The 14005-nt window shown below is 63.0% G+C and overlaps 7 protein-coding genes across 7 annotated transcripts; 2 read left to right on the forward strand and 5 right to left on the reverse strand.

Annotated features, from left to right (window-relative positions):
• Positions 1–225: 225 nt before the first annotated feature.
• Positions 226–1242, reverse strand: OSTLU_39570 (predicted protein; the record flags this gene model as incomplete). Its single annotated transcript, XM_001415978.1, has 1 exon — positions 226–1242. One exon carries the CDS (start codon positions 1240–1242, stop codon positions 226–228), a length of 1017 nt encoding a protein of 338 aa, XP_001416015.1.
• A 772-nt stretch (positions 1243–2014) lies between these two features.
• Positions 2015–4302, reverse strand: OSTLU_29239 (predicted protein; the record flags this gene model as incomplete). The annotated part of the gene is made up of 2 exons (XM_001415979.1): positions 2015–3880; positions 4084–4302. 2 exons carry the CDS (start codon positions 4300–4302, stop codon positions 2015–2017), a joined length of 2085 nt encoding a protein of 694 aa, XP_001416016.1.
• Positions 4303–4643: 341 nt separating this feature from the next.
• On the reverse strand, positions 4644–4859 carry OSTLU_9095 (predicted protein; the record flags this gene model as incomplete). Its single annotated transcript, XM_001415980.1, has 1 exon — positions 4644–4859. A coding segment is annotated over one exon (216 nt), but the record flags the coding sequence as incomplete, so codon positions are not given.
• Positions 4860–5730: 871 nt separating this feature from the next.
• Positions 5731–6462, reverse strand: OSTLU_14015 (predicted protein; the record flags this gene model as incomplete). The annotated part of the gene is made up of 1 exon (XM_001415981.1): positions 5731–6462. One exon carries the CDS (start codon positions 6460–6462, stop codon positions 5731–5733), a length of 732 nt encoding a protein of 243 aa, XP_001416018.1.
• A 998-nt stretch (positions 6463–7460) lies between these two features.
• OSTLU_29242 (predicted protein) lies at positions 7461–9584 on the forward strand (the record flags this gene model as incomplete). The annotated part of the gene is made up of 1 exon (XM_001415639.1): positions 7461–9584. One exon carries the CDS (start codon positions 7461–7463, stop codon positions 9582–9584), a length of 2124 nt encoding a protein of 707 aa, XP_001415676.1.
• A 433-nt stretch (positions 9585–10017) lies between these two features.
• OSTLU_92231 (predicted protein) lies at positions 10018–10488 on the forward strand (the record flags this gene model as incomplete). Its single annotated transcript, XM_001415640.1, has 1 exon — positions 10018–10488. A coding segment is annotated over one exon (471 nt), but the record flags the coding sequence as incomplete, so codon positions are not given.
• Positions 10489–10541: 53 nt separating this feature from the next.
• OSTLU_86314 (predicted protein) lies at positions 10542–13667 on the reverse strand (the record flags this gene model as incomplete). The annotated part of the gene is made up of 1 exon (XM_001415982.1): positions 10542–13667. The coding sequence occupies one exon, from the start codon at positions 13665–13667 to the stop codon at positions 10542–10544; it is 3126 nt and encodes a 1041-aa protein (XP_001416019.1).
• Between the last annotated feature and the right edge of the window lie 338 nt (positions 13668–14005).

A 14005-nucleotide genomic window follows, 5' to 3' on the forward strand; every position in this document is an offset into this window, starting at 1 on the left:
TACGTTATCCATTTACGTGTGTGTATGTGCGTGATGATCAGAAAGTCGGTCTCGAACCTACGAGATGACTCAATTTTTGATCGAACGATAAACGTTCGATCGAACCCAACGCGTACGATCCATCCGGCGCGAGAAACGACGTGTCGAAAGACACGCGGCAATTCTCTCACGCGCTAGAGGTACGCGAACACCCTCTCGGTGGCGAAAGATCGCCTAGCTCTTCCTTCAGAGTCGAAGATCGTGCGGCACCGGAAGCGAAGCTATCTTCATGAACTTCTCACTGCTATACTTCTTGTAAACAGCGGTGAGCGAAGCCGTCGGCGCCTTGCGCATGAGTTCCGCCATGTCGCACGCGCACGGGTAGACTTCCGCCTCAGAAAGTCGTGTGTGCGCCTCCATGACGTGATTCCACGACCCCGTTCGAAGCCCTCTCATCGCAATGTATACACCAGCCGCGGCCAACGTGCTACCCGGATATTGCAACATGTTGTAATCAGGCAACGCGCACTCGACGGCGTACGAGGCGTACAACTGAAACTTGCGGTCGCCCCCGGCGGCTTTGAAGAAACGGTTCATGAACTGGTACGGCGTGGGCACGGTCAAGTGGAACCCGAGCGCGTTCAACATTTGCTTTTCCATCTCCAGGATCTGCTGGCGCGTGTACGCGCGATCGCTGATGTAAACAAAGTCGCGCACCTCCGGCGCCCAGATCTCTTCATACTTGCTCGCCACCAACATCGCGGTGACGCCGACGAGTTGCAAGTTTTTGCGCGTCACGGTTTTCAACTCGAGGAATCGATCGATCAAGTTTGTGGTCAAGAACAGCGTCTCAGGCATGAGTTTAAACTTCAAGTGCACCTCGACGAGCCAATCGATGAGAATGGCGCGCATCTTGCTGTTGATGTCGCCCTGAATGAGCATGTACGTCTCGGACACCTGCGTCTCCGGCTCGACTTTGTACCAGTATTGGTAAATGTCGTTGACGTACTCTGTCGCGCACAGCGGATTGTCGTGATCGTAAAGATCGATATCCGGCAATGCATCCGTCATGACATCCCCACTCCCCGCGCTTCGCTCGAGATAGGTGGAATACGACTCGCGCATGTCCACATCCGCGCCCGCCGTCGTCATCGACCCTCCGGTTTGGTTCCCGTCTCTCGGTTTGCCGTGGCTCGTGCGCTGCGCCGTGCGTCCCCATCGCGTAGCGACTTGCTGTGCTTTCTGCCCGAACGCGTTCAACATTCCCGCCGGCGCTTGTTCCTTCTCAGTCGTTTGACTACGGCCGCGCGTACACAATAATCATCGTCAGTCTCTCCCTCTATTTCGCGCTCGCGAGCGCATCCGTTGCGCGCTCGCGCGCCCGCGCGTTTTTCGCATTCATCACAAACGTACCTCGCCTTGGCCGATCGCGTCTGTCTCGCGCCTTGCGCCCCATTCATCATATTCCCGATGTTCGACAGCGCCGCTCGATTCCCCGCCGGCGCCAAGCCTCCTTGCGACCGCAATCCTGTTCGCGCGCGCGTCCCGCGGTCAGTCCCAGTCGTTCCCGTGTCGACATCGCCAGCGCGTGTCCCGAGCCTTTTCCGTCGTCCTCGCGCACCTTCTTTCGCGCCATGCGGCACGTTCCGCCCGCGCGATGCGTTTTCATTCATCGTGCGCGTTTTCGCGCGGTTCGAGCCTGCGCGCGCGACGCGATCGTCCGTCGTCAGTCGCGATGTCGTGTTTCGCTAACGGCTGGCGTTCCCCTCGCGCGCGATGGTGATGATGCGGGACGCGTCGCGCCCGCGCGACGGCGCGATGGCGCGCGCGGTGAAGGGCTCGCGGCGGTACGGACCGTGCGGCGGTGCGGCGACGAGCGAGCGCGTCGGCGCGCGCGACGTGATGTGCGGCGACGCGCGGCGATGGCGCGACGAACCGAACCGACGAAAAATTTGGTTCCCCCGACCGGGACGCGCGGAGATTTGGGAAATATAGGGGATTTAGGAGTGTTGTATGGAAATGACGCGCGCGCGCGCTAGGCTTCGAAAGCGACGCGATTGGTGAGCCGGGCGACGGCGAGCGCGCACGCGGCGACGGCGAGATCGATTTTGGTGACTCGTTTCGGCGCGCGCGCGGAGGCGGCGTCGAGGTCGGCGGAGGAAGATGCGCGGGAGAGATCGGCGGCGAAACGCGCGCGCGCCGAGAGAAGACGACAAGACGCGGGGGAGAAGAGCTCGGCGGCGTCGAAAGCGCCCTCGAACAAAGGAATTGCGTCGATGATGATCGCGGTCCAAAGCTCGGGAGGCGTGGATCTCGGCGCTAAGGCGGCGATGAGGGCGTCAGCGGCGGTTTTGGCCGCGACGCGCGCGCGCTCGTCGAGCGCGACGGACGTCTTCAGGATCTTCATCGCGGCGTTGAACTTGGCGCGCGCGCGGAAAAAGTCGACCGCATTTTCATGAACGTCCACGTCGCGATTCGCATTCACGAGGACTTGGTCACCGTGTTTCTCCATGAACTTGTCCACGCGCGCGAGCGTCGCCGCGGCGTCCCCGAGCGCGCCGACTTGCGCCAATCCTCTCGCAAGCTCGTCGCTTCCCACCGTGTTTTGTGACACTCGAAGCCAGTCAAAGGCGAGTGAGACGTACCCATTCGCTCGCGCGCGCTCGCTCGCCATCTTCGCGATGCGTGCGCTGGTGTTCGGAAGACCGACTTCCACGGCGAGCGCGTGCGCCGCCTTGGCCGGCGCGTCGTCCTCGGTTTCTCCTTCATCCTCCGTCACCGCGAGACGCATGAGCGTCGTTGCCATCATCTCTATGCCGCGCTCTGAGCAACATGCCGCTAGAATTCGCACCGCTAAGTCCCGTGTCTGCGCCGAAGTCGCTAAGGAGGAGCAGTATTCGAGCATGTACAACTCGCTCTGGCTCGCCCCGGACGCCGTCGGTCGTCTCAAGACGTCAGCTTGCGCGCCTCCAGCGCGCGACAGCAGCGTCGTTGAGTACGCCATGAACCAGGAATCTAAGTGTCTCGAGCACACCGAGATGACGCCTTGGGAGTCACCGGCGATGGCGTACATGATGAGCGAATCTAACGCCTCGCTGACCAACTTACCCTTCGATCGACACGCCGCGCGCGCCAGGCTCTCGTGTTCACCCTGAATCTTCAAAGTCGGATGAATGTGTTGCAGCTGCGCAATCATGAGCTCCACCCAATTTCCGACGCTCGAAACGATCGTTCGCTCGTCGCCGGACAACACGAGAAGAACGTTCCGAACGCCGTCCGCCGTCGGGCCCCAGCAGTTGTTGAAAAGCCCTCCCTCCGCGAGCACGGTTTTCACTTGGCGCAACCATTCATGTCTATACGCCGCGTACTGCTGCAAATTCGCGGCGCCCTCTTCGCCACCGAGTTTCGGCAGCGTGCGTAAAAGCGCACCGGCGGCTTCCATGAGCTCCACTTGCGGCTGCACGCTCGTCTTGCGCAAACGCCACTCCGCCCACGCGCTGTGCATTTGTAACAAATCGTTCGCCGCCTCCGTCCAACCGATGGCGACCATCGTGACGATCATCTCCCAATACCCGCTCGCTTCTTCCGGTCTCGCGCTCTCCTTGAGTCGCGCCACCAACTCTCGCAATCGTCCGCTCGCGCTCGCCTCTCCGAGCGCCAGGCTCGACGCGTTGACGCGATACCAATCCACGACCGCGTCCGTGCCCACGCCTAAACCACCGCCGCGGGTGATGAAGTACACATCCAAAAGCTCCCACACCGCGCGCGCGAGCGCGACGCCGTCGCCATCGCCCTCGCTCGAACTCGACGCCTCCTCGAGCGCGTCCGCGACGGCGCGACTAAACTCGTGCGCGCTCGCGAACGCGTCTTCCACGTACGTCCCGCGCTCGAGCGACGCCGTCTGCGCGCCGCGAAATCATCCATCGTCGTCAGTCATTCGCATCACCGCGTCACCGGCGTCCAGATTCCCGCGTCTCGCGTCACCGTCCGCGTCCGCGTCTCGCGTCTCGCGTCTCGCGTCTCGCGTTTGAAAACCAAGTCCCCCTCTGGCGAGACGAATCGCATCGCATCGCATCGCCTTCTCTCGTCGCTTTCCGCGCGTACCTCTCGCTTTCGCAGCGTCAGCAGCGCCGCGGACGTGGACGCCGCGACGCGCGCGCCGCTCGCCGTCGCGCGTCCCCACGCGCACGCGCGCGGCGCCTCGGCGCGCGCGCCGTCGTCGAGGTTGCACACCAACAGCTCGTTCCCGACGCCGAAGTGCGCCACCGCGCGACCGCGAGGCGCCGCGCGGCGCAGCGCGTCCTCGAGCGCGTCGTCGGACATCGCGCGCGGATCGACGCGCGCGCGTCGCGACGCGCGAGACGCGTTGTGACGACGGCGCGCGCGGAGGTTTGACTCGGACGCCGTCGCCGCGACGACGAAACGAGCGACGTCGAACTCGAGACCGCGCGGACGCCGCGACGACGCATCCGAGCGACGTCGCGCGCGCGCGAAACGCCATATTTTATTTACAACCTCCCGACGTACGCCGCGAGGAGCGCTAACAACAACACCGCGACCGGCAACAGCGTCGCGCCGAGCGCGCCGAAGCCGCTCGTCGTCATCCCTCCCGTCGCGCTCTTCTTCACGCCCCCGTCCGCGCGTCCCGACGCCCCGCCCGCGTATTCACCGATGTAGAACTTCTTCAGCTGTTCGTACGCGTTCGGCGAGTGTCCGACGTCCTCGAAATCGTCCGTGCCGTCCTTTCCCGCGGCGTTCAGCATGATCTCGCCGCCGCCGGGATGGTCATCCATGAACGCCGTCACGTCGTACACCTTACCGGCGATGACGAGCCAGAGGTCATCGTACGCGACGTGCTTTTCGACCTCGGCGAGCGAGATCTCGCGAGGCGCCATCGCGTCGCGGAGTGCGGCGCGAAAGCGCGACGACGTCCGATGGAAGCAGCCACCATATCCGAAACGTTCAAACGCGAGACGGGACGCGAGACCGGACACCGGACGCGAGACCGGACGCGAGGACGCGAGGACGCGAAAACGCGCGAGGAGGCGCGAAAAAGAGTGCTACGCTACGATTGTCGACAGAAGGCGAGACGATGGCTAGGGTGACGGGAGTTGACGAGCGGCGCGCGCGCGACATCGACGATAGGCGCGCGCGCCGCCGCGAACCGCCGTCTGCCCGAGGGCGTGCGCGGCGAACGCCGTCGCACCGCTCGCGCACGCGACGTACGCGGGGGAGAAGATGAAACTCAGCGCGACGCCGAGTTTGGTGCGCTTGCGACATCTCGCGCAGTGCGCTCTGTACCAACCGCGGCGCGCGCGTCGACGCTCGGGCGTCGACGGCGCGGCGTCGGCGTCGGCGCCGCTCGACGTCGACGCGTCCATCGAGCGGCATCGGCATCGGTTCAGCGGTTCGCGGTACGCCAGCGCGAGGGTGGTGAGCGAGCCCAGGGCGCCGACCGTGGACGCCGCGGCGACGGCGGCGCGTCGCGGGACGCCTGCGCGCGAGGTCACCGCGGTCAGTCTGAAGTCACCGACGAGGTCGCGAACGCGCGACGCGCGCGCGAGCGGGGCGGACGGCGCGCGCGGGCGACGCATCGACGTGCCTATTATCGCCGCCCCGCACACGACGGCGATCGCGGCCATGTTCGCGCGCGCGCGGGTGAATGCGGGCGCCGCGCGGCGGAGACGCGGGACGAGCGGGACGCGGCGACGGACGCGAACGACGCGCGCCGATGTCTCGGATTCAAACGTCTCAGCTAGGCCTACGAAAAATCATGATCATATTGTGCGCGTTTTCGTCGTCTAAAGCGATGCGACCGTCCATGTCGCCGTACGCGGCGGCGAACTCCAAGCCGGCGGCGTTCGCGAGGGCGACCATCTCCGGGGCGGTGAAAATTTTGCACGGCACGACCTCTTGCACAATCTTGAGCACGGCTTCGGTGGAGGCGTCGACGAGGGAAAACGACACGGTGCGTTCGTAAATTTGTGACTCGATGTCAAAGTTATCGCCGTCTCGACCCCACTCGACGTAGACTTTAACGCCTTTTTCTTCGTCGACGCGTTCCCAGGCGTCGCCCTGGCCTTGCGCGATTTCGCCGCTGAACAAATCCCAAGGATGCTCGAGCTCGACGATGAACAGACCGCCCGGTCTCAAATTCTCGCGAACAGACTTAAAACACCGCATCGCGTCGTCGTGGGTCAACAAATGCGCCGCCGTACCGAGCAACATCAGCGCGACGTCGAACCCGCCCTCGGGTTTCGTCGTCGGCGCCATCGCCACGTCTCGCATATCCCCCTCCACGATTCGTATATTCCTCGGCGCCGCGTCTCCGAGCGCCGCCAACTTATTCATCGCGTGCGCTCGCATCGCCGCGTTTTGTTCCAGCGCCACCGCCTGTATCCCTCCCTTCGCCGCCGCGACGCTGTGCCACGCCGGCCCCGCGCCGAGCTCCAGCGCGCTCGCCACCGTCCGCGTCGCGTCCATCCCAATCCCTCCCTCTCCGTAGCTCGCGTGTCGCCGCGCGCACTCTCTGACGAACTCAATCTCTTTTTCGAAATCACGAAATCCGAACGCGACGTCGTACACCTCCGGTTCGTCGTACACGCGTCCCTCCGCGTCGACGCCGCCGCCGCCGTCGTCTCGCGCGCTCGTCCCGCGAACGCGTCCCGCGTCCCGCGTCCCGCGTCCCGCGTCCCGCGCGCGTCCCGCGTCCCACGAGCGCGTCCCGCGTCCGCGTCGCGCGCCCGCGGTCCCGCGCGCGACGCCGCGCGCGCGCGTCGCCGTCCGCGCGTCCGCGATTCCGCGCGCCGTCGCGAATCCTCGCGCGCGCTCGACGCGTCGCGCGACGGCGCGCGCGACCGCGCGCATGCCGGCGACGCGACGCGCGTCGATCGCGTCGCGCGCGTCGACCGCGCGTCGACGACTGGCGTCGGCGCGCGGCGCGTCTGAATGTGCCTGAAACCGTTGACGGTTCACGAATCGAGACGACCCCCCCCCGCGCCGGCGGTCGATTCGCCGCCGCCGCGCGACGCCGCACTCACCGACGCGCGGCGCTCGCGATGCTCGACGCGACGGCGCGCGCGATCGCGATCGCGCCGACGTCGCGCGCGCGTCGCGCGGCGACGCGGGCGCGCGCGACGACGACGCGCGCGGAAGGCCCACGCGCGCGACGAACCGGCGGCGGCGAAACGAATCCGCGCGACGAACGCGAGACGCGAGACGCGCGCGGAGGACTCACGCGCGCGCGAGCGACGAAGACGCGCGCGCGAACGGTGCGCCGAGCGACGGGCGAGGACGCGGACGCGCCGCAGGCGACGGAGACGACGAACAACGAGGGATGGAGCGCGCTGGAGACGTGGCAGAACCTGGGTCTGGTGTGGAACTTCATAACGCCGAGCTCGCCCGAGGGACGAGCGGTGATAAAGCGCGCGCACGCGAGCCGTGGGAATAAATTGAAGGGGATATCTAATTGGCGGAAGGCGATGTGGGACGAAACGTCGAGGAAGGCGCCGATAACGTTTTTGGACTCGCACACGCCGTTGCCGGGGTGCAGAGGGTATCGGGTGTGCTGGGCGAGCGCGAACGATATGCCGACGGGACAGAAGCGAGCGATCGTGATGTTTTACGTCGCGTCGACGCGGAAGTTTTATTTCGAGGCGGATATCGCGAAAGGGGCGGTGAAGAAGGAGGACGTGGATGAGGCGATGTTTAAACCGACGGAGGAAATTTTTGAGGCGCAACGAAGAATTTTCAACGTCAACGAAACTTTTCGGGAGGTGTACACGAGCATGTTGAAGGTTGATAAGAAAATGACGGCGGCGATGAGCGCGGATGATGATCTCGGCGCGCTCGGGTTGGAGTGGGAAAAGTTCGAGGATACGATGATACGTCAAACCGAAGAAATGAGTTCGCGACGAGACGACGTCGCCGACGGCCCAGAGAGCCCCATGGAGACGTGGAGTAAAGGCCGCGGCGTCACCCCGCCCGAGCTGTACATGCAGCTCGGGGTTAATTACGACTTTCACGGCCCCGCAGGGGTGGTGATGCAGGGCATCATCTCCACCGTAGGCGCGGCGCGAGGGATGGACATGAGCGGGGCAGACAAGTGGCGAAAGCAGAATTGGGAAGACGCCGCGGACGAGCTGTGCATCACGGTTGAGTCGACGCACGCTCCGCTGAACACCCTCGGCCGCGGTTGGAAGGTGTGCTGGATCGATGGTAACGGTGAAAGAGATGCGCCGGCGGTGGTCGTTTGGAGTCCGGACGCCGGAGAGTACTTCAGCTTGGGCGCGGTGAAAAAGAAGGGCTCGTGCGCTGGGCAATCCTTGGACGCCATTTTGAAAGCCATCTTAGGCGTGGCCCAGGCGCAACCGGTGCCGATTGGATTGAAAGAAGCGTTGACACGGGATTTAGACTTCCGAGACCTCATCGGTCGCTCACCGGCTGGGTCGAAATCGACGACTGCGCCGGTATCCGTCGACGTCTATGACGATTCGGAAGAAGGGACGGTGTATGTCGAGGTCGACCAGGACGACGACGAGGATAGTGACGACGATGACGAAGAGGAGGTAGACATCGACGTGGGCGGTGGGTTTGGCAACTCGATGATGTGGCAGAACACGATGATGAAATCGGAATTCGACGTATCGACGTCATCGTCGGACAAATTCGTCCTCGACGAAATGCTCAACCCGGATCTCGAGCCTCAGTATCCGTCGAGCTTGGACGATCACATTCCTGATGGCGTAGGTGTGCCCCCGATCTCGCGCTCCGCAGGGTACTTGTCTTTCGTGGAGGATGAATTCGATGATGATGATCTCAAGCGTGAACTCGGGATCGATCGAGACGATATGTACCGCGGACCGAAGGATTTCCCAGACTTGTCCGTCACACCGACGCCGACGCCGACGGATGGGCCGACGACGACGGTTAATTTGCGAGAGGCGTTTCCGCAGGGCTTGCCGCGTCCCGCTGAGTCGTTCCATGTTTTAGCGCTTGACAGGGTCGATTTCCTCGTCTCCAAGACGAACGACGGTCGATTGGATCTGCGTGAAGTTTTTAGCGCCAGGCGCGACGGGTACGGTCGCTTTGTCGAAGAAGCGCAACGCGTCAATACTTCGGCGTTCGTGTCGTTGCCTCCGGCATATTATCAAGAGATTGCTTGGACCGAACTCAATGTGACAAACGAGGAAGATTTCGACGGCGGGGACGTGATTCCATCCTTCAACACGACCGAGGAGCGAACGACAAAGATTTACCTCATCTTTGCACGCAACGCGCCGAGCGCGAACAGCGCGTTCGACCGCTCGCTCGACTTCACCAAGCCCGTCGTCATGCTCACCAGCGCCGACGTCGGCATGACCTCAGTCGCGGTTTCAGGCGCAACGTCAGATCCAAACGCTTCGCTGGTGATCAAGAATGGTGAGCTTTACTGCCAAGATCACTCGCAAGTCCCGACGTTTGAGAGCATCATCGCAGAGCACGAACGCGCCAAGCGCGCCGACGCCGTGAACGCCACGCAGGAATTTTTAGCCGAGACCGACACCGACATTGAGGCCCAAGCGTTCGATGAGGAAGAAGACACTCCGGAGATTGATCAAATCTAGGATTTCGCGCCGCATTCTTTTCCAAATGTAATAGAGAACGAGACAGTTAGACTTTCGACGCGTGGCGGCGCCGCCGACGCGCCCACACGCTCCGCCCGCACTTCGGGACGCGCCGTCGACGAGTCGTCGACGACGACTCGCGATGTCGAGAACGAATCAATCGCGCGCGTCCATTCCGTCGTACGCCGAGCTCGTCCAAACGCACGGCGCCGACGCATTTTTCGAGCTCGCCAACGCTCCGAAGTTTGCATTCGAGAACCTGGTGCTCGCGCAGGACGCGAACGCGCGCGAGCACTGCGGCGGCATCGTTTGGGAGAGCGCGTTTTGTCTCGCCAAGTACCTGCGCGAGCGCTCGGTCGGGCTCGTGCGGTCGTCCAAGCGCGGGAAGAAAGCCCTGGAAGTCGGCTGCGGTTGCGGACTCCTGGGCTTGGTCTTGGCGCGGGACTTCGCGTTTGACGAGGTGGTGATGACGGATCAATCGCGCGTGTTGGAAAACGTGACGAGAGAGAACGTGGAGATGAATCGCAAAGAAATCGGCGGCGCGGCGACGGCGCTGCACGTGATGGCGCTGGATTGGGAGGTAGAGGAGGAATTAAAAGCCGTGAGCGAACGAGGACCGTTTGACGTCGTCGTCGGGACGGACGTGCTGTTTGGCGTACATCTAGTCGCACCGCTTTTGCGCGTCATCGAACGCACGCTGAGTGACACGCGAAAGTCTGCTGTGTGCTATATTTGCGTGCAACGGCGAAGTCCCGACGCGCACGACGAGTTTTTGCGCCTCGCGGGGGAAAAGTTTGCTGTGGTCGCCGTGGAGAAGGCGTTAGTCGCGTTTTCAGAGGACGATGAGTGCGAGATTTTCGAGCTGCGTTGGAAGCGCGCGAAGAAGAGGAAGAGTGTAGATTAGCCGTAGCATAGGGCGGTGTACTTTGAGTTTGTTTTAGTCAACTATCTAATTCGCTATTTGTCCAAAATTGTCAAACCGATCTCGCGTCCGAGTTCCAACAACCATCGGAGTTCCGTCGGGGCGAAATACTTGTGCACACCAAACTTCGGGTCGGCGGTCATTTCAATTATTTGTGTCGTTCCAGTGCGCGTGGCGGCTTCGACTTGCGCCGCTTGGATCACGAGCGAAGGCACGCAGATTGCCCGACATAACGCATGTACCAACGTCTCGCTACTGCCACCGACTGATTGTACGTCGAGCGTGACTTCTTGTCCTGGGAGATCACCCTTGACGCAGTCGGCCATCGCCAGCGAGACGTCTTGGTATAGCGACGCTCGATCTTCATCGTTGCATTCGGTGGAGATCTGCACGACGACTTGACCGTACTCACCTTCCACGCGCGCAGGACACTCGCCGGGCGTGACGCCTACAGTCGCGCTCACCTCAACGACGCCTTGAGCGAACTTTGAGCCAAGCAACGTCTCGAGATCTCGGGCGATTTGCTCAATACTCATATTCGCCGAAGTCAATGGGTCGTCGAAAGCTTTGGCGACGGGAATCGCGACAACCCGTAGCGTCGCGTCGCCCGTTTGTTCCATGTCGTCGTACAACGCTTCGTCGTCGAGCCAATTCTCCGACCGAAGAAGCGCCACGACGGCGTCGATGGCGTCGCGTGCCTTCGCCAGCTCGTCTTCAGTCACTTCCCCCGCTGAATTTGGAGCGTACGGGCGAGTGTTTTGTGCCGCTACGTCTAGTCGTCTCGATTCGTTCACGCTCCAGACTTGCTTCCATTGCGAAATAGCCTCCGTGGCGGCGAGGTATCTCGCCCAGTCGGCAAGTTCAGCCGCAGCGGCCGCGGCTCCGTTCGCTCTCGCTTCCTCTTGCGCGACTTCTGGAAGCTCCTCGAGTAGGATGACGCGAGCACGGAGTTCACCATCCACTGGGGCGTCATTCGCAAAGACCTCGATCGACGTTCGCTGGCACATGAGTTGGCGGAGCAGCAAACACGCGTGTTTCACCGCTTCTGGGTACGTCTCACTCGTAACGCACGCCCACTGGAGCATCAAACGTCGATACTCGGGTCCTCGGTGAACGTTCACGAGACTCGTGGAGTCGCTTAAGGCTCTCGTGACGATTTCTCGCCACCCGCCCGGGCCCTCTATTTCCATCCAAAGCGCCGCCTCGGCGTAACACAGCGTCTTGCGAGAAAGCACGGCGGGCGCCAGGAGATCCAAGAAATTGGCGTACGTTTCAATCAACAGAGGGTGTCTCAAGTGCACCACGTACGCTGGCACCAACGCGTAACGCTTGTTTGCGATCAAGTGCACAACGTACAAGTTGAGCACCTTATTCAAGTGAAAGTAAAGCTCGCCTCCGGGAGATAATCCACCACCTTCCGGCAACAACGACTCTAAAAACAGTAGCGCATGCGCGGTAAAGCGGGTGAGACCAATGTCGAGCGGCTCGGAACTTACACGTTCGACATTTGAATCAAGCTCGTCCTCAGGGAAGATCCATCGCATCATATGGTCCAACAATAACTCCTTCATCTTACCGAGAATCAAGTGCGTCTGCACCGTTCGATGCGCGTCGGCGTCGGGAAAACGTTCGGGCATCTTGACTAGCAAAATTTCTTCCACTGTCTTTGGCGTCGCGTTGATGACGTCTCGCGTTGGCCATCGTGGTTCGCCCAAACGATCCACAGCGTCATCCGTCGTCTCTAGCTCAGTCGGATCTCGCACGACTTCGCCAGGTTCAAAGTTTGACACGTCGTCGAGCACCTTGCCCGTGTTCACGACGGCATCGACCCGAAGATCGAACAGCGCTCGGGTGTAAGCCCACGCCGTGGACTCCCAATCACCCTCGCAAACGGCGAGCATCGTTTGTAAATCACCGCATAGCGCCCCGTACACACTCGCCTCATACTTGGCCGCGGGCGTTTGCGAAAGCTTGCCGGCTTTGTCGATGTGACGTGCGGCTACCATGCAGGTCCATTTCCACAGCGCGCGACGCGCAGTGCCGATACCGTCGCACTCGGCCGCAGTAGCATCGTCGTTGAGGTCAACTTCATTTTGTGCCGCGAGCGCGTCCTCGTCGCGAAGCGCCAAGAGCTTACGAATGTCTCGCTCGAGCTCTTCGTCAGCAGTGCTGCCGACTGGAGCCGGTCCCCAGCCCGAGGCACCGCCAAGCGAGGCGGCGCGCCAGTGCTGACCGACTTTGGAGCACAAATCGCGCGCCTCTTGCACGCTCCCAGCGCGAATGAGCTTCCACAACCGTTTACACAATCGAACCTCCGCGTCCGCGTTGGACGGGTGCAGCGCCGATTTCGTGCGCATGGGCCCGTCCGGGTCCAGCGACGTCGACAGCGGATTACCATCCGGATCACACTTAGCCGACGCGTCGATGGCATCCGCGGTTGCGCGCCAATCGCACTCATCTCGCAAAAACCTTCCATCGTACGCCGTGCCATCCAGCTCCGCTCTGCGAAGCGCTGAAGCCGAGTTGGCCTCCAACCACGCGATTATTCTATTCAATCTAAACGTCACCGGATCTCGCTCTTCGTCTCGAGACGCGCATCGCAGTCGACTGCGAAGCGGCGGCGGAAGAAAGTCTCCTCTCGTCCCGCCCTCCTCCCTCGGCGTCGCGCGCAGCACTTCAGTTTCCTTTTCCGCGCTCTCCCGCTCCACCGTCGCCCCGTCGCCGAGCAAGTGATAAATCAACGACCACGAGTGCGCCTCCCGCTCCAGCGCCTCGGCCTCGCCCACCTCACGCTTCGCCACGCTCGGCGCTCGCCGTCTTCGCGCCTCCGCTCGCGTCCGCAGTTCCCGCGCTCGCAACCGACACGCGTCTTCGAACATCGCCGCCGCCCCCCCCGCGCCCGCGCCTTCCCGTTTCACCCGCATCAGCGCCTCCGCGAACGCGAACTCCTCCGCGCGCACGTCATCCTCCACCGTCGTCCGCGCGTCCGCGTCGCTCTCCCGCGTCGCGCGCGCGCTCGCGAGCGTCTCATCGTCGAGCGCGCGCAGCGGCACCAACGGATTCAACGCGTCACCGTCATCGTTCGCGATCGCTTCGGCGCGTTTCTTCGGCGCGACCGCGTCGGCGTTCTCATCGTTCGCGAGATCGCCGTCGCTCGGCATCGCGCGCGTCGCCTCGCGCGCGCGTGTGCGCGCGGAATCGCTCGCGGCCGTCCTTCCCCTCGCGTCCCGCGACCGACCGCGTGGACGTCGTATGTGCATACAGTGTGACGTCGTATACGACGACGCCTCGAGACGCGCGCGCCGCGCGTCGCGCGCGCGTCGGCGTCGTCACTGCGCGACCGCGACGGCGGATTCGCGCGCGGACGGATGCGGTCCGTCGCGCGCGTCGCGCGCGTCGCCGCGCGCGCGCGCGACGCGCGAGGACGCGCCGAGACGCGCGATCGCGACCGCGGTGGCGTCCGCGCGCGGTGGCGCGCGCGACGTTCCGGAAGCCGCGG

Source organism: Ostreococcus lucimarinus, chromosome 1 (assembly GCF_000092065.1).
Source record: "Ostreococcus lucimarinus CCE9901 chromosome 1, complete sequence".
Taxonomy (NCBI): domain Eukaryota; kingdom Viridiplantae; phylum Chlorophyta; class Mamiellophyceae; order Mamiellales; family Bathycoccaceae; genus Ostreococcus; species Ostreococcus sp. 'lucimarinus'.